This window comes from Fusarium poae (assembly GCF_019609905.1).
Source record: "Fusarium poae strain DAOMC 252244 chromosome Unknown contig_3, whole genome shotgun sequence".
Lineage (NCBI taxonomy): Eukaryota > Fungi > Ascomycota > Sordariomycetes > Hypocreales > Nectriaceae > Fusarium > Fusarium poae.
This window is the reverse complement of record NW_025408661.1, coordinates 507104-524874: the sequence shown is the minus strand read 5'-3', so window position 1 is coordinate 524874 and position 17771 is coordinate 507104. Positions and strand designations below refer to the sequence as shown.

At 49.3% G+C, this 17771-nt stretch overlaps 7 protein-coding genes across 7 annotated transcripts; 2 read left to right on the top strand and 5 right to left on the bottom strand.

Annotated features, from left to right (window-relative positions):
• Positions 1-302: 302 nt before the first annotated feature.
• On the bottom strand, positions 303-1410 carry FPOAC1_013771 (uncharacterized protein; the record flags this gene model as incomplete). Its single annotated transcript, XM_044858112.1, has 3 exons — positions 303-672; positions 718-1070; positions 1129-1410. The coding sequence occupies 3 exons, from the start codon at positions 1408-1410 to the stop codon at positions 303-305; spliced, it is 1005 nt and encodes a 334-aa protein (XP_044700936.1).
• An 893-nt stretch (positions 1411-2303) lies between these two features.
• FPOAC1_013770 (uncharacterized protein) lies at positions 2304-3945 on the top strand (the record flags this gene model as incomplete). Its single annotated transcript, XM_044858111.1, has 2 exons — positions 2304-2464; positions 2577-3945. 2 exons carry the CDS (start codon positions 2304-2306, stop codon positions 3943-3945), a joined length of 1530 nt encoding a protein of 509 aa, XP_044700935.1.
• Positions 3946-4295: 350 nt separating this feature from the next.
• Positions 4296-5263, bottom strand: FPOAC1_013769 (uncharacterized protein; the record flags this gene model as incomplete). The annotated part of the gene is made up of 4 exons (XM_044858110.1): positions 4296-4491; positions 4543-4640; positions 4697-4999; positions 5027-5263. 4 exons carry the CDS (start codon positions 5261-5263, stop codon positions 4296-4298), a joined length of 834 nt encoding a protein of 277 aa, XP_044700934.1.
• Positions 5264-5586: 323 nt separating this feature from the next.
• Positions 5587-6618, bottom strand: FPOAC1_013768 (uncharacterized protein; the record flags this gene model as incomplete). Its single annotated transcript, XM_044858109.1, has 1 exon — positions 5587-6618. The coding sequence occupies one exon, from the start codon at positions 6616-6618 to the stop codon at positions 5587-5589; it is 1032 nt and encodes a 343-aa protein (XP_044700933.1).
• Positions 6619-8710: 2092 nt separating this feature from the next.
• FPOAC1_013767 (uncharacterized protein) lies at positions 8711-9078 on the bottom strand (the record flags this gene model as incomplete). The annotated part of the gene is made up of 2 exons (XM_044858108.1): positions 8711-8876; positions 8930-9078. The coding sequence occupies 2 exons, from the start codon at positions 9076-9078 to the stop codon at positions 8711-8713; spliced, it is 315 nt and encodes a 104-aa protein (XP_044700932.1).
• A 314-nt stretch (positions 9079-9392) lies between these two features.
• FPOAC1_013766 (uncharacterized protein) lies at positions 9393-9778 on the bottom strand (the record flags this gene model as incomplete). The annotated part of the gene is made up of 2 exons (XM_044858107.1): positions 9393-9614; positions 9635-9778. 2 exons carry the CDS (start codon positions 9776-9778, stop codon positions 9393-9395), a joined length of 366 nt encoding a protein of 121 aa, XP_044700931.1.
• Positions 9779-14276: 4498 nt separating this feature from the next.
• On the top strand, positions 14277-16128 carry FPOAC1_013765 (uncharacterized protein; the record flags this gene model as incomplete). Its single annotated transcript, XM_044858106.1, has 3 exons — positions 14277-14966; positions 15726-16010; positions 16066-16128. The coding sequence occupies 3 exons, from the start codon at positions 14277-14279 to the stop codon at positions 16126-16128; spliced, it is 1038 nt and encodes a 345-aa protein (XP_044700930.1).
• Positions 16129-17771: the final 1643 nt, after the last annotated feature.

Here is a 17771-nt window from a genome sequence, read left to right as displayed (position 1 = left end):
ATGATTTTCGCAGCACCCGCCAGAATGGCTAAGAGGTGCTATCTGTACCTTTTATGATAGACTAGGCATAAAAGTTCAACTTTACGTTTTGCAGCTAGTTCATAACGTCCTCGGTGCTTTAGCTTCAGCTTTAGATCGATGGTATTGTTGTATGGGTAGGAAGAGACGAGACACATCTTACATTCTGATTTCAAGAAAATATAAATAAAAATACAAAATACAAGATACAAAAAACAAAGGTGCCAGGGAACTTCCTGCTGAGCTTATCTTTCTGTATTCCCTCCCATCCCGCTCATCAGGACTCAGGACCCAGGATTCAATCGCTCGACACTTTCGCCTCCCGTCCGTGTCGTCGACAGCGCTATGGTCCTTTCTTCATCTCCAAAGTTTCTATTAAGCGTCGGATGTGTTTTATAGTATCTGCCCTGGTGATATTCGACCGAACGCGAGGCATTGCAAACCCCAAGCCTCGTCAGCTCGTGACACTCTCGACCGTCCACCCCATCCCCCCCTAAAAAAATATCCCCCACAACCTTGAGACTCGATATACAGGCCGTGATGATTGAGAGACACAATGAGACTTGGAAGCAGATCATAGTTGTGGCAAGTACCCAGGTTGCATCAGATAGAGGCCCGAATGTGCTGAGGTCAATAATCATTGGCACCACCGTGCTAGGGCGATATTAGTGATTACTCCGTAGGCTGAGAGTCACTCACATTATGCGACAGTTGAAAAGGAGCATGAGATGTCCCTTTCCAGATTTGATCATGCTAATTAATACAAAGGCAAGGATGCAAAGCGCGGAATCTGTCATGATGTTTATGAGGCCGTTGAAGATATGTGCCGATCGACTGACCGGACATTGCTCAGAGCCCCATGATTCCCCCCCTGCGCATCCGGTTATGAGAAGCGGGAGGCCTGCAACAACCCATAGGAAGACAAGCGCGACGAGAATCATATTCGCCCATCGGAGTTTACCAAACTTCCACAACCGGTTGATAAGTAGACAGACCGAAAGCTTTGAACAGGCAAAGCTCAACAGGCCCAGAAGCTGTGATACGAGTAGAGTCTGTGAGCGCAGTGTCAGATATCCCTGACGGTAGACGGGTTAACGTGGCGATGCATACTCTTTTGACTGTCTCGACGTTATTTGCTGGGAGCACTCCCTGCGGTTGTCCTAAACCATGGTTGCATGCAACTACAACGAAGGCGGTCTCTATAAGGTATGTTGTTATGCTGATGAGTATCACAATGTCGGACGGGTTCGTTATCGAGACGCCAGGCCGGACGGAACATTTGATTGTGAGGACAATAAGTGTAAAAACAGCGGTAACAACCGCGGTGATCACGACAACGCCAGCGCGATTGTCATTACTCAGAGGGTATAAGGGAGGGTAGGTAGTGGACATCTTCGACGGCCGTCTTTCTTGAGGAAAGCATATGGGTCAACAATTTCCGCAAAATTGGTTCGAGGACCGTATTCTGAGAATGGTTTGTGCTTCTGGTGTAGGTACAGCTACAGCTTGCATAGGAGCACAGAATCGAATAGTTGAGTAAACATAAGAAATGGAGAAGAGGCTTGACTTGACTAAAATGGGTATCAGGGCTTTTAATAATGATCAAAAACTATGACATGAGAGTATTTATGCCCATATAAAGACGAAATGATAGATAGATGCATTGGTGCTGTAAATTACTCTGTATGGATTGAAGGAATGTGAAACACCAACAATCGTCCAATCGGAATGAAAGACTTCACATCCGCCTAGGCGCTACAACGTACGGGAGACTAGACCGGCTCTTGCATCGGGTTATTTGATAACCCTGTCATCAAATGCTCACGAGCTACCGAATTCAATGGGTGGTTCCCATGTATGCTACGGGAAGCCAGAACATGGGAGGCGGGGCCTGAGCCTGTAAGAGAGCCGAGCCTTGGGAAGTAGCTAGCCGGAAACGCAAGTACACGGGGTACTACCCAGACCATGTATCCCCGTCTGGGATCTAGCCGGACCGACCTTCCCAACCTATTAACCCCTACAAGATAGGTGATTGGATCGCCTATGTACGAAGCAACAGGCATGCGATTCTTCTCGCTGAGCTGTTCTCCCATGTTAGGTCTCTCCTTGCTTCCTGATTTTCTCCATCTCCCAGACAAGTCTCCGACCTTGTTCTTGATTCATAAACAAGCCCTCAACTGTTTCCCAGCACTTGCTGTCTCCATCCAACCCGAATCCGCTACCAACCAAGTATCGATCCCAAGCTTTTGTCGTCCTCCGACTCGAACCTGTTGCTCTACGACGCCATGGCTGTTCTGGACAATGAAATGTCTGTCTGCGGCGGCCACGAAGATCTCAGACCAAGACCCGAGGTGGGAAGGCAGATTGTGAAGAGGAGAACCTTCTCAGGTGTACAGCTGTTTGCCTTTTCGTTGACATACATGGCCGTTTGGGAGAGTATGATCGGGTTGGTCTCTCCCCACTCCTCGTTGTTTACTTGTGTTTATTTTTTATTTTTTATTTATTACTGCCCTTCATGTCCCTGATATCAGTAGGGTTACGACTAACGGCTGTAATAGAAATCTGTACGCGGCGCTCTATAACGGTGGCCCGCAACCCCTCGTTTTCGGCTTCATTATAGTTTTCCTTGGTGCCATGTCGCAGGCGGGTTCCATCTGTGAGATGGCATCAATGAAGCCGGTTGCCGGTGCACAGTATCAATGGACCTCTGATCTTGCGCCTGAGAGATGCAGAACCTTTGCGGCATGGCTGCAAGGTTGGTCGACATGGTTCGGTTACATGTCGATTGTGGCAGGCATGGCCAATGTCACAATCATATTTCTGCAAAGTATTGTGAAGCTTAATTATCCCGACTTTGTTCCTGGTGGATGGAAAACCTCCGTTCTTGTCATTTTCATGTTCACAATCATCGGAGCTGTGAACATCTTTGGCTTCAAACTCATTCCCTGGATCGAGATGGTAGCCGGCGTATTGCACGTTGCCTTGTTTATTGTCATCGCCGTCGTCCTCGCTGTCTCCGGAACACGGAACAGTGGTGTCTTTTGGCTCTCGAAAAATTCATCTTCCGGATGGCAGGATGGATTTGTCTCGTGGAATATGGGTATGGTGGCAAGCGTTTGGGCTTTCACAGGCTTCGATGGCGCCATGCACATGAGTGAAGACACGCGCAAAGCCAAATCTGCCGTACCTCAAGCGATATTCTGGTCCATCGTGTTGAACGGCATCCTTGGATTTTGCATGGTTAACGTCCTTGTCTTGACTATGGGTTCGCCGGAGGAGGTCCTTGCGATGGACAATCCGATCATCGCCATTCTCATGCGCACCACCGGGTCAAAGGCTGCTACTACAGTTTTGATGTCAGCGTTTTCCATAGTCAACCTCAGCTGCAACATAGCGAACGTTGCTAGCGTCTCCCGTCTAACATCCGCTTGGGCGCGAGATGATGGATTGCCAAGACAACTTTCCTTTATCGATGAAACAAGGAATGTCCCTATCAAAGCAGTATGCCTCACGGCTGTCATCCCGAGCGCGCTCTGTCTGCTCAATATTGGAAATGGCCCTTACATCGCCTTTGGAGCCTTGACGTCGCTCTCGTCAATCTCCCTATATACCAGCTATGCCATTGCTATTGCGAGCATGTTGTATGCCCGCTTCATCGGGTCCGTCAAACTCGGTAAGTGGAACCTTGGACGATGCGGAGTGTATGTCAACACTTTCGCGCTGGCATTCACCTTGTACGTCATGGTGTTCTTGCCTTTTCCTTCCACACTTCCTGTCACTCCATCAAACATGAATTACTGCGGGCCGTTGATGGTGTCCGTGCTCGTAATGGTGGTTCTGTACTGGTTTATAAGGGCTCGGAACAATACATGGAAGCGGCCAGACGATGGGATTGCGCGTCGGGTCATGGAAACGGACGAAATTTGATCGTTCTACGGAGCCTAACTGAGGCCAAAGTCGATGGAACCCGCTTACTAGCAATCATTGACCCCGGAGGACTTACAGCAGAGATTGTTTCCCATAACCCATTCCCTGGATAAGTCTCGTTGCATTTGTGCATACGCTTGACTGGAACTGGCGCCATTGCAAGACTGAAGCGCACAGGCGATAGTAATAGCTAATATAACCTCGATGTGCTGAAATTTGTTTCCTGGGCTACATATCGCTTATAATTATAAATTGTACGCGCTCTCTAACGGTGTCTATTTCGTCTTTCCCAATTCCAAATAAACGCCACAAATCACGCACCTGGACGCAACAGGTAATTCTAAATTGTATCATCCCAATAACATCCAAAGATCATTCCGTTCAGCACTGCGCATGTCCGTTCGAAGTGCACTTGTTTCTGTTGCCGGCTGACGCAGAAACTTTATTGTTTTATGGAACAACGTCTGCAGCAGTTCCTCGTCCACATAGCTGTGAAGCACGGGGTCGCGGAAAGCAGCCAAAGGGATCAAGAGGTTACCCCATTGACTACGGTTGGTCAGTATAGTTTGAAGGAACAATGTAGAGGAGGGGACTCACGTATGGGCAGTGCCGAAGATGTTGGTGATGATCGGCCTCTTGTCTCCTAGACCATGGAAGGCGCGGGTCAGCGCTGCCCACAATTCAAGTTCAAGTAACTTTGATGCAAGAATTCGGATTTTTAATTGGATAACTTGAGATAATTGAATTGAACTTGATCAAGTTCTCCAATCATATTGCTGCATTTGGCCTTAAAGTTACTTGAACTTGAATTGTGGGCAGCGCTGGGGCGGGTACTCTCGATAAGGGCCTTGATGCCCTTCTTAGCCAACTCAACCACTTGCGGGTCGATATCTCCAACCGTCCTGGCCTTCGGGTGGATAGCAGGCGTAATAACGTCCTGTCTGAATTCCGAGCTGACGCTGGGGAAGTTGGGGCTTGAAGCATGGTTCTTGATGGAGTGCGAAAACTGATGAATCCGTCGAATAAACGGACGGTAGGCAATCACCTGAGCACCCTAGTACTTTGCACACAATCTTGCAACCAGGATATCCCCGGCCGGTGGGTCATCCTCCCGGAATGCAAAGCTGGGGGCAACCCAGTGCATGGCCCAGACAGCGTCAGAAACGACGCCAACGTCCTTGAACTTATCCTCAACTGCTTTGGCGGGGTCTTCGGGCGCGTAGAACATTCGATGGATATTATTAAGATGCGTTCGAAGGTACAGTTGACCCGGATGGCTGTCCAGAATTCGGTGGTTGAAGCCCTCCAGAAGACTCATGTTGGAATGAGGCATGCCATCGCCGTGCGAGAGCAGTCCTGACGGTGGGAGTGGCACCTCCGCGACGAGATCGCTCTCGAGCTACAGGCAAGTCCAGAATGTCAGAGCAAGCTTATTGTACTCAGGATCCTGTTGTTATGATGCGCAGTCATGCCGGGTGCACTTGTGTGTAAGAATTCAGTTGTTCATTATTGTTCTTCTATTCAAGAATCATCAAGGTCTTTTATACTTGAATTATCCTTGAGTTCTCGAATCTTCTATGTATTATTAACTTTGATCATGATGTGAGGGGAAACCTTGGTCCTTCCAACAATCCCTGGCTATCACATGTTGGCTGCGTTCTCTCGGTATTGATTCCACTCAGAGCCAGACATACCGCCAATGCCTCCCATACCCATACCCATACCACATTGAGCGAGATCAAACATGCTATTTAAGGGTTGGGAGGCGTGGATAGAGGCCGTTACTTGAGGCGAGCTCCAGAAAAAGCCAGCGGTAGAGTGAGGCTGGGTGAAGGCGGGAGTAGGCGACAGATCAGTCAGGGTCCTGGGTGCCCCGATAGGACTTGTACTTGAGTCGGCAGATGGTTTTTCGCCGGACCTCGAGGGGATTGCTATATCAGCAAGGCTGCACTGAAAAGCAGGTTGTGAACACATGTTGTTGACGGCAGACTCGGGCAGCAGTTCAGGCTGTTGGACAGCTTCGGCGAAGTAATGAGGGGGTTGAGGTAGCAGAGGCTTCATGAGAGCACTGATGTTGTTCTTGACCTCCTCACTCTCACCGCAGAGAAGTTCTCCAGCACCTCCCTCCTCGAGACCCTCAAGAGCAGAGACATGGGTGCGGAAGACGAACTTGTTAATGTCCTCAACAAAACCTTCGTGAAGTTTCTTGCACTGCTGCTCCTTATCTGTCCAGTCGTAAGTGTCGGCCTTGGCGTCGGCACAGTGAATATCCTGGTGGTACTTAACAAAAGCTTCGATGGTGTCTTTGGTTAGCTTGTAGGCGACCTCATTGCGCAGAACCATGTCGACATAAACAACATAAGCCTCGACGTGAACAAGCTCATAGTTTGTGATGGACTCTAGGAGAGGATTGTTGGCAGCTAGTTTGAAGTCGGACTCAGGTGTCTTGGGTAGCATGAACGAAGCCAAGGTCCAGATGGCATTTGGTGATGAAAGAATATTGGTGAGAAATCGCTGCTGCTGCGGTACAGAATTGAGACAGCTTCTATCTCTCCGAATGCGTTTCAGAATTGATGTGAGCCATTTTTCAACCTTTGAACCCAAGACAACATTGACAGATGAAGGTCGAGGGGAAAATGCAGCAGCGGATGCTGGTAGGAGTTGCATAGGCATGATCGCCAGACGGTAGTCGAAGCAGGCTGGATGTTGGACCTGTACTCTAAATGCACAGTCACAACTTGAGAGGGGTATAACCAAGACACGTAAGTTATTTAACAGAAAATCACGAGAACTCTTAGAGTACTAGCAAACGGTTCAGCTGAGCAGATAAAGTGCCGTTGCAGCAAACCTGTCAAGGATCACATGGATGAACATGTCAGCAAAATCCTTGCATATTCCACCTATACATCATATCCCCGCAGCATTTACATGGAAATATAGGTCGCCTCTCCATGTTTATTCCCACATTGTCTAGTACTAATTCGAACCAGGCCTTTCATAATACTATGGCTTTCTTTCTTGTCGTCTGAGCGTTTTTGCCACTGGTCGAAAACGGGGCTGAGGTGGGGACTCGGGGTGTGCATGAGGAATTTGTCACGGGTTGTCCAAATAACAAGGTCGACAAATTTAGTAAGCGGTTGCCGTTCGATGAGTACGCGGTAATAGTAGCAACGAGATACTTTGTAAGAAAACATCGAAGCTTGCCTCCATTGATGCATGGTGGTGCCAAAGATGAACTTGGCACTGGACCTATGTACCGTATAATCAAACCACCACCTTCTTCTTCCCACTCCAGTAGTTGAGGCAATGTGACCGTGTATCAGGGTTCAAATTCACTACACTGAGCTCAGATGTGTCGTGGATTTGAACCCTGCCGAGTATTCTCCTCTCGAGGGATTGGGAGTCTCTGCCTGTTAGCTGCTTCATCCCCTGTCCCACACCAACCTCGGGATAGCCGCCGATTGTTCGTGGGAGTGGGCAACAACCACCGCTTTGGAGTAGGCTACAGTAGTTATCTTTTCCTTGCTTCTTTAGCACCACTGTCGCAGTATAGTGCCAAAAGTCTGCCGACCCCTCCACCAACCACCCCAATTTTTGAACAACGCGACCCTTCTACGGCTTCAACCTTATACAGTTATTTCTAATAATGTCGCAACGACCTCTCCTTTGGCAAATATTATGTCCCAATAGAAAGAAAAATGAAGAATTGTTTCCCGAAGTCAAAGCTTTAATGGTGGCATTATTGCATACGGGTATGTCTGCAAAGGCCGTCGCGCGTGACACCTATGATCCTCTATTCATGCACACCTCCACTGATCTTCGAAATGAATCACAAAACCACGACCGGGATCGGGATCCTTTGACGAGCTCCCAAACGTGGCGCTGTCTAGCAAGAGTGTGAGCGGAGTCTAGCAAAAAGAGACGGGAAGAGAAAAGGGGAGAACGGGGGAGTAAAATGGATCGAATGAGAGGAAAGGAGGGAGGAGGCTTGACAAATGGGGAGCAGGACGTAAACAAAGAGACAAAGAGGTATAAAAAGACGCAAAGACAGGCAAAGGAGATAGAAGAGACAAAGGGAGACAAAAAAAGAGACAGAACAGGGGATAGCGCTAAGGGAGGAGATCTAGGTAAAAAGGTGGGGAAGGGGGACATAAGAGAAGAGAAGAGGAAAACGTTGGAGTCGTAGCAGATGCCAGTAATAGATGACCCCATACTTCAATTTATCCAGGGATAGAGTCTTGCTGCTTTATTTCGCTCATCATACACAAGAGAATCGAGTTCACAGCCGAGGTCTTTCCATCGTCCAATCTGGCATACAGTATCAAGTGACTTAAACCTGTGTTTCCGGAAGGAGATTTTTTAGCTTCTCTATCAAACTCTGGCCGACTTCTGTCAGAATAAGCACCTTATATGTCCCGTTCTTGTGTAGCTTTACTTATTGTTACCGACTTTCCCTCTTACCTCTGTTTCCACATTGGACGTTGCCGGCCACAACCCGATTGCCCCAGCTACCTTGACAACCGATGACGATAGCCTCGGAGGGATCATTTACTCGTTGGCTTGTCTCTCGTCGTTTGATCCCAATGGAAGCGTGTCATCCCGGACTACTACCAAGAGCAGGCTAGAAGATGCTCACAGTTTGATGTTGTCGACGATTTACAAGTTCCGCGAAGCCCTCAATCTTCCTTTCAAATACGTAGCTAAAGATTTCGTGGGCCACGTCAAGGAAATCCAGAACACATCTTTCACCACCGGCAGCAAACCCCTATTGATAGACAGAGTACCTATCAAAGATGACGCCTTGTTGACCATCTAGCCTTCTTTGAAAGCCCAGGGTATCGACCTTGGACCTATCGATAGGAAGCACGTAACCACCACCGATCTTGCTATCATTATCGGCTTCGCTCTTGCCCGAAACAAACAGTATATTCCTACATATAGTCCTCCATGCTGTTAGCTTCGTCTTGGAACGGTGATCGCTCACTGGCCACCACAGGATGGTCCACCTTCCTCTGCTGATTCTTCTTCATCCCAGACTATTCCAATACAATACTTCACTGTACAATTAAACAGCGTCGAAGCAGCTTGGGCCTCGACACTCGAAGCAAACGCCCAGCTCTCACGGCGAAGCATAGGAAGCACATCAAGGTTTCAAGACTTAGTCGATCGTATGTATTCAAGCCAATACGGAAGGTTTAGCTCTCCAACAGCAGGTACTTGAAAAGCGACTTACAGACTTGGAGTCTTGTTGGAAGTACCAGGGTTTCCCCTCACATCATGATCAGAGTTAATAGTACATAGAAGATGCGAGAACTCAAAGATAACTCAAGTATAAAAGACCTTGATGATTCTTGAATAGAAGAAAAATAACGAACAACTGAATTTTTACACACAAGAGCACCCGGCATGACTGCGCATTATAACAACAAGCTTTCCATGTTCCTTCCTCAAAACGTGAAGCAAGCTGCAAGCCAAGGCTGGCCTGCCGCGACAAAAGACGGGACAACGAGGAGCCAGACGTCGCCGCCAACGTAAACGGAGTCGCTAAGCTGGGATCGCTCTCCCCTGCCTCCGTGATTTGGTGCTGACGGAGCAGGTGCCTCGCGGTATGAGACGTCCCCGATGAGACGTATAGAGCTGTCGAATAGCTCTTCTTCACATGACAGATCCTGCAAAGCCAGTAACGTACCCCGTGATGCTCCAAATTGGCGCCATGTCGGTATATCCACGACTCTTTGATCCTGGTACCGATGACCCGCCTGTGACGGGGCCTCCTTTTGGCGCCCATAAGTCGTTTGCCACCGTGCCAGATATTCTCCCAATCAGCGCTCATCATAAATCAATCATAAATCAATCATAAATCAATCATAAATCAATCATAAATCAATCATAAATCAATCATAAATCAATCATAAATCAATCATAAATCAATCATAAATCAATCAAATCAACTTTGAGGTAAAAGTTGATTTGTTTGGTTTGATTGGCTCGTCTCAATCAATTGTATGGGAGGCCTATATATTGAGTATGTGAGTATGTGAAGGTATTACGCCGGATCCAAAGCCTCAATTGCCGACCCAACTGCCCAGCTTTACCCCGCCGTGTCGGACCCAGTTCCTCAGACAATGAACTCGCTCCAGCGTGTCGGCGCCCATTGCGAGCCTTTGCGATGTTAGTGTCAGCTTGGCTAGGCTGAACTGCCTCTCGCAGTCGGTTGCTGTCAGATATTGAGGTGAATTCTGTTGTTCTTCCTTTTCTACTTGAGGTGTAAAGCAGGCTCTATATGTCTTTTCTGTGCTATGTGGAATCAACTAGAATCTGCTTGCTACCTAAGCCTGTGGCAATAGGTGGCAACTGTCATCTTTGATGACAATAGCCTTTTCAAGCTACTTCCATGAGCTTCCTTTTGACACTATTCAACAATATGCTCACTTTCCTAAACGTGGCCTATGGTATGATGCCCTTGCTATAAGAAACTGTGCCTGCGTTCGACGATACCTGGATTGAGTGTCTTGGCGATATCGCTCGATATCGTATGGTCATTGAAGATGACAATATCGGCGACCGCGAATTTTGGACGGATGTCAGCCGGCATTGGTACAGCAAAGCGTCAGACATGAGCCCCGAGACAGGGAGACTTTATCACCATCTTGCTATCTTGGCAAGACCCAACGCAGTTCAACAGCTATTCTACTATACCAAATCTCTTTGCATCCCCATTCCATTTCTCAGCACACAGGAAAGTATCATGAAGGTTTTTGATCCTCTGCTGAGTAACAGCGCCGCTCGCTTGAATCCAATCGATGGTTCATTCATTCGCGCTCATGGTATACTCTTCTCTGGGAAGTCTTGGGACAAACTTGAAGACTCTATGAATGGTTTCAATAAAAATCTGGATGGACATATCGCCAATCCCAATGAGAGATGGCTAGAAGCGGGGTCAGTCGGGGTTGTTAAATATGCTTGGGCTATACTGACTTATACAGATACTATACTGCAATCACTCTTACCTGCTCCCTTCCAGTGTGTCCAATAACCAAGTAAAGCAAAATTTGGACCCTTTTTTTTACTTGGTTGACAGAACCCCTTGCTTGACTTGGTTTACTCGGCAACAGCGGCTTGATTTACTTGGTTGGTTGGCATTACTCGACTATTTTTCATGCCCTGTATAGCTACGGTGGTAGATCTAGGCTAATATTCCGCTTCGAAGCAAGTGCTTCTGGCATTCAATCGCTACTGCCGTGTCCGAACTGAGCCGGTTCCGTTCATCCGTAATGACCTTCTTTGTCTGTGAGAAGACGCGCTCACATTCAGCGCTCATTGCTGGGCAACTGAACAAGTCAAACGCCATCTTCGACAGGATAGGATAGTCAGATGCATGGCGAACCCACCACTCCAGAGGATCCTCAACATCCAGATCAGCCTTGTTAGTCCTCGCCATAAACTCATCCAGCTCAGACGTCAACTTTACCCGCTTCTTTCCTCGTGTAGCTGACATCGCAGTGACAGCAAGCCTCTGCCGACGCTTACGAGCTTGCTGAAGTGGATCAAGAGCGATACTGTTGTCAGCAATTGCTTCCTCCTCCAGCTCCTCCGGCTCCTCCTCTTGTCCTACTCCGTCCATTCGGTCCGCTTCCGCAGCTGCTGCCTCGTATTGTGCAAAAACCTCCTGTACCACTCTCTTTGCGCCGCTGATCCATTGCCTGTTGTGACTCCATTCAAGCTCGAAATAGGTAAATTTGTTAGCCGGATGTAGGGCAACTGCACACCGGTATGCAGGGGTGGCATCAGTGAGGCCAAAATATTCCTCAAGCTTGATACGAGCGGCATCAATAGCATGGGAATAGTATGTTGACACCACGTCAGGGTGATCATCTGCGAACTTCCCAGCCTCTTGGAGCTTCTTGAAGAGCACATCCAGCGACTCGAGAGTCTCGTGAAGTGAGCCATGTGATCCTTCCGAGCCAGATTTGTTAGCCCGGCCCTCCATGCGTTTTGTTAGACCCTTGAAAGGTTTGAGGATATTGAGGAAGTGATCGAGATCAACCCAATCCTGCGGAGTTAGGATATCTTGTGAGATATCGTATCCTTCGGCGACGATGCGGCGATAGTTGAGAAAGAAGAGATCAATGGCGTGGCGGAGTTTCAGAGCTCTCTCAATCATGGAATGTACAGAGTTCCAGCGGATACCACCATCGACCAGGGCCCTGGTGTAGAGGTGTTCGATACTGCCTTCGTCATAAGCCCGCAGGATGTACTGTTTCAGCCGCTCCCGTCTCTGGTCGCTTCTGTTGATCCACACGCAGAAGTTATGGAGCTTGCCAATACAGCTTTGCTTCCTCCATATCTCAAACCGCTCGTCATCGGATGCAGCGCGCAGCTGTTTCTCCAGCTTGCTAACGCCCTTGCCAAAGAGAAGAGCTTTGACGATGATGTTCAGCATATGGCCGACGCACCGAAGGCGGCTTTCGCGGTTGATTGTCGGGTACTGCTCTGCTAGCTCTTGGATGCATACATCGTTGCTTGCAGCGTTGTCCATCATGAAGAAGCCAATGATTGGCGAGACGTCGTAAAAGTCGATGACGGTCGACAACACTTTGGCAATGTTCTCACCGGAATGAGGACCCTTTAGAGGTGGGAGGTCTAGAAGAGCTGTTTGTAACTTGTGGCGCTCATCCAGGAAGTGAGCGACAACGGCAAGATAGTTTGTCCCTTCTTCAGATGTCCATGCATCCATCGATACATGGACCTTGCTTTTGGCGGATTGCAGCTTTGTCCTTAGCCAAACGCGTCTCCCACCATCGCCAAGCCACTTCTCTTTGACCCAACTGCCAAGAGTAAATGGGCTTCTGGGAAGGATCTTATCGATATCCTCCAGATAATTGATAAACATCTCATTCGTCCGCTGATGAGTCGCCTGACGAAATGTGAGGCCAAGGTCAGTCACCCAGTCAGTAAAATCGTCCTTGAATTTCAGGTCGTTGAACACCGCGCGCCGGCTTCCGAGGTATGGCGTAAGGCTTGCTGTCCTCTTGGCTATGCTGAAAGGATCGGCTCCTATGGCTTTGTAACCGAATTCTTCCAGTCTGTGCTGCTGTTTAAGGTGATAATTGATGCTGGTCGTGCTCTCACTGGCAAAAAGCGCAGCATCGTGATGGCCGCTACTATGGCAATACTTGCAGAGCCAGAACTTATTGTTCCCATCTGTGGTAAGCTGTGCGCCGTGCCTGTAGATTGCTGAAGGCTGGGATTTGGAGTTGATGGCGCGCTTGTGGGGCTGGCGGTATCGAATAGATGGTACTGGCTTCCTGTTGTAGCGGATTTTGTCCCAGTCGATAGGGAAAGGGCACTGAGAGGCGTCCGGCGCACCTCTTTCGTCAGAAAGCCTTGAAGGGGAGGGCTTATCGTTAGGCACATGGGTTTGAGTTGAGGCGGAGCTAGGAGTGCTCGGCTGGGCGGGGCCGAGCGACTCAGAAGGGGTCCTAGGAGGAGTGGTTTTTTCGAGCCTTCCATGAGGCTTAAAGAATGGGCGCGAAGACATATTTGGTTTGTTCTTCAAGTTATTGGACCAAATCGGCAGCCTTGGCTCTGTGGAAAGGTTGGAGGAGAAAGAAAAGGAGATCCTCACCCATTTCATTTAAAGACTGGGCCAATCAGGGTGCGCTGTCTTCCTAGCCTGCCCTATTAAGGTTAGACTTTGTTGGCCACTTTCCCAATCCGGTAACTTAGTCGAGTAACTTCAAGTTAACTCGAGTAAGCCAAAAAGGCTTGCTTGTGGTTGGTCGGAGGGGGTCTTACTTGTGGTTGGTTGTTACGTAATCAACCAACCACAACCAAGCAAATCAAATAACTTGGTTATTGGACACACTGGGCGAAACGACCTCGTGTTACCCATGGAGCCTTCTTCACAGCTGAAGGGACGGAGGAAGAGGCCGATAGTGACAAGGACACACCAAGAAAGGAGAATAAAAGAAAGCAACCTCCAAAGAAGAAACAACGCCGAGAGGGCGGCGATAGACCGGCCGAGTGCCCAGCTTGCCAACGAAGTCATCCCTTGGACAAGTGTTTCCATGTCTTCCCACATCTACGACCAGCTAACTTTAAGATATCTCAGCGCACCACTGACTTAGTGCGGCAGAGAATTGACGACAATGCTGATGGCGTGGCTGAGAAGATTAAGAAGATTAAGATGGAGAAGTCAGCCTGACTACGGCCGGTGGGCACCTGTAACTCCAAGGCAGCCCTAATGATCGCCGAAGAATACCCGCTGCAGGAGAGCGTGCTCCTCGACTCGGGGAGCTACGCTCCACATCTTCAGAGATACGAAGCGGATGAAAAGCCTGCGAGCGGCCCCTATCGGAGACTTCCTATGGTCAGGAACAACACAGGTGCCGATCGATGGCTACGGGGAGGCCCGAATTATCCTCAAATCCGGCGATGGCTCGCCGACTTATCTCACTCTGTACAACGTTGCCCTGTGTACGGCTCTCACTACAAACCTTGTATCTTTCTCAAAGTTGAGGAAGAGGGGCTACTGGTGGGATACAAAACCAGGTAACAACTGCCTACGAAGAGCAGACGGGAGCTATCTAGGTGAAGTGGAAGAGATTAACGGCCAACAAGTCCTGGAATATCGCACAAGCTATGAACCTGCCGCGACCTTAAGAGCCGCGCTGATTGCTGAAGTATCGTCAAAACCGCGGCAACGCAAGCAGCATACCTCATGGACTCCCAGAAGACCGCTGAAGGGAGACTCCTTAACCTGGCACAAGAGGCTCGGTCATCCAGGCCCCGAGGTCCTAAGATACCTTACAACAGCCTCAAGGGGCGTCAGAATCAAGGGAGACACCCCTAAAGGACCCCAGAGGATTACTACGGTTAACTGCGACTCCTGTGGCACAGCGAAAGCTCACCGGCTTATCCGCCGAGCACCGCGAGAAGCTACAGCAAGAGCAAGGCCGGGAGACCGCATCGCAATAGATTTTCACCCACTTACCCTGGGATACGCAGGCTACACTTCGGTATGCATCCTGACTGACAGAGCATCAGGCTACTCGTGGGACTACTACCTAACCGAGCGCTCGACGCCCACTCTCCGATCAATGATCCAAAGTTTCCTCAGAATGTTAGAGGTACAATACTCTATCAAAGTTAAAGTCATCGAGTGTGACAATGAAATCACTGAGATACATACCCGAGTGGCAGATGATATCAGAGAAAGGGGAATTATCTGTGAACCCTCGGCGCCGAATACACAGGCCCAGAACGGGGGAGCAGAAAGAGTCGCAGCAGTGATCATTGAGAAAAGCCGAGCCATGAGAATAGCAGCCAAGTTACCAGCGTATCTATGGCCTGAAACTATGAAAGCAGCTACATATCTCTACAACCGTACACCGTCGCTCCGCCGAGATAGGAAGACCCCGTATGAGATATTCCACTCAGCTAGCCGAGAACCAGGCGACCCTACGGCGAAGCCTGATTTAGCCCACTTGCGTTCGTACGGCTGCAAGGCTTTTGCCCTGACTGCAGATACACAGCTAAGGCGCAAGCGGTTGCAGAAGCAGGCCCCAAGGGCCTGGATCGGTTTTCTGATTGGGTATACTTCGAGTAACTCATTTCGCATCTGGAACCCCCTCCAGAGTGAAGTGTTCACAATGAGGGATGTCACATTCAACGAGCGGCAACATTTTGACGGACGCACGGAAAGCCTCAGGGATGACCTATTACAGGCAGACCTAGAAGCAATACAAAAGCGAATCCAAGAGCTAATAATGGCACAGGAGCAGCCATCGCAATGGACAACTCAGCTACCTGACGAGGAGCATGAGGAAGTCCTAAACGATGAAGACATACCCTGCAGCGACCAGTTGGCGCAGCAGGATGCCTCCACCTCGGAGGAGGACCAGCACGCGAAGCTGCCTCCGAGAGGGGAAGAGGGCGATGGATCGATGAGTGAGTACACAACCTCAAGGTTTGAGGTGTTACCTACACCGCCCCCATCGCCACCGACTGCGTTCTTCCACGCCGAGGCCTTCGGTCTCGACGTGAAGGGGCGAGGTGGATCAGTCGGTGGAAAAAATTCCACCCCAGCGACACGAAGGCAAAGAATTTCATTCAAAGCTGCATTCCTCGCTGGCGGCATACAAGCGCCGAAACACAAGCATCGGAGCACCTGCCAAATAATGACAGACGGAGTGGCCACTCCCGTATCATCAAGAGCAGGAGGTGGCAGGAACAAACCTCTCCTCCCACCACAATACAAGGGAAAAGAGCAGCACATTGTCGGTATACATTGGAGCTTGCTGGAGAAACTGCCGAGCTCCCATATGCAGATAAAAAGTCATCCATACCGGGATGCGATTTTAGAGGCCGAGAAAGCACATCTTCAAAGCCACAAACAATCAAACTCATGGGAAGAAGTCGCAAAGAGTACGGCGAGAGGCCGTCAAATACTCGGCTGCCATTGGGTATATACTTATAAGCTCGATAAGCACGGGCGGCTAGTCAAGATCAAGGCACGTCTTGTAATCCGCGGCGACCAACAGGATAAGGATGAGCGAGACACATATGCAGCCACGCTCGCAGGCATGTCATTCCGAACACTTGTGGCGCTTGCTAATAGATTTGATTACGAGATGCTCCAATATGACGCGGTAAATGCCTTTGTGCACGCCACAATCGACGAAGATATCTATATGGAGATGCCGATGGGCTACCGCAAGAAAGGCAGAATATTGAAGCTGCGAAAAGCACTCTATGGCCTACGGAGATCTCCTCTTCTGTGGCAAAAGCACTTCGAGAAAGGCCTAATACGAACAGGATTCCAGAGAGTACCCGGCGAAGGCTGTTGCTGGTTACACGGCGACATTATCTTCTTCTTCTATGTGGACGACTGTGTCCTCTGCTTCCCTGAGACAATGAAGAAAGAGGCATCCAAACTAATGGGAAACTTACAGAGGATATACCATATCGAAGGAGGCCAGCCCCTCCAATGGTTCCTGGGCATCGAAGTTATCCGAGACCGGCCCACGCGCCGCTTATGGCTCTCGCAGTCAGTCTATATCGACAAGATGAAGCGACTGCTCCCCGATACAATGCCGATACCGAAGAAGGTCATACCGATGACACAAGAAGAGCTCCTGCCCTATGAAGGGATCGCAAGCCCAGGCAGCACGAACTCATACCAACGCAAGGTTGGCACACTGATGTATGCAGCGGTGATGACACGGCCAGACATAGCCTTTGCATCGAGCAGGCTAGCAAGATTCAACCAGAACCCGGGTCCCTCACACCACAAAGCAGCAGATCGTGTCCTATGGTACCTATTACAAACCAGAGGCCATTCCCTCGAATTCGGATCAGAGCCAGGAAGCAAGGAGGATGGACTACAAGTAGCATCAGACGCCAGCTTCGGTGATAACTCGCTAGACCGCCGCAGTTCTCAAGCCTTCACAATGAGGCTATTCGGAGGGATCACATCATGGAAAGCCAATAAACAAGACACTGTCACAACTTCAACTACAGAAGCAGAGCTCCTTGCGCTCTCACAAGCGGCAAAAGAGGCTCTATTCGCGAGTCGACTCCTATCCGCTATAAAGATCGACCTTTCAGCACCCACCGCAAGGCGACGCACCTCCCAACCATCGCGAGTCACCATTGAGTGCGACAATAAGCAGACGATACGGCTAGTAAAGGAAGAACTTATCAAGCTACGGACGAAATTACGGCACGTGGATATACACAACCACTGGTTAAGGCAGGAGATAACGCAAGGAAGGATAGATGTGGTATACACATCGTCAGCACAGCTGTTAGCAGATGGGTTT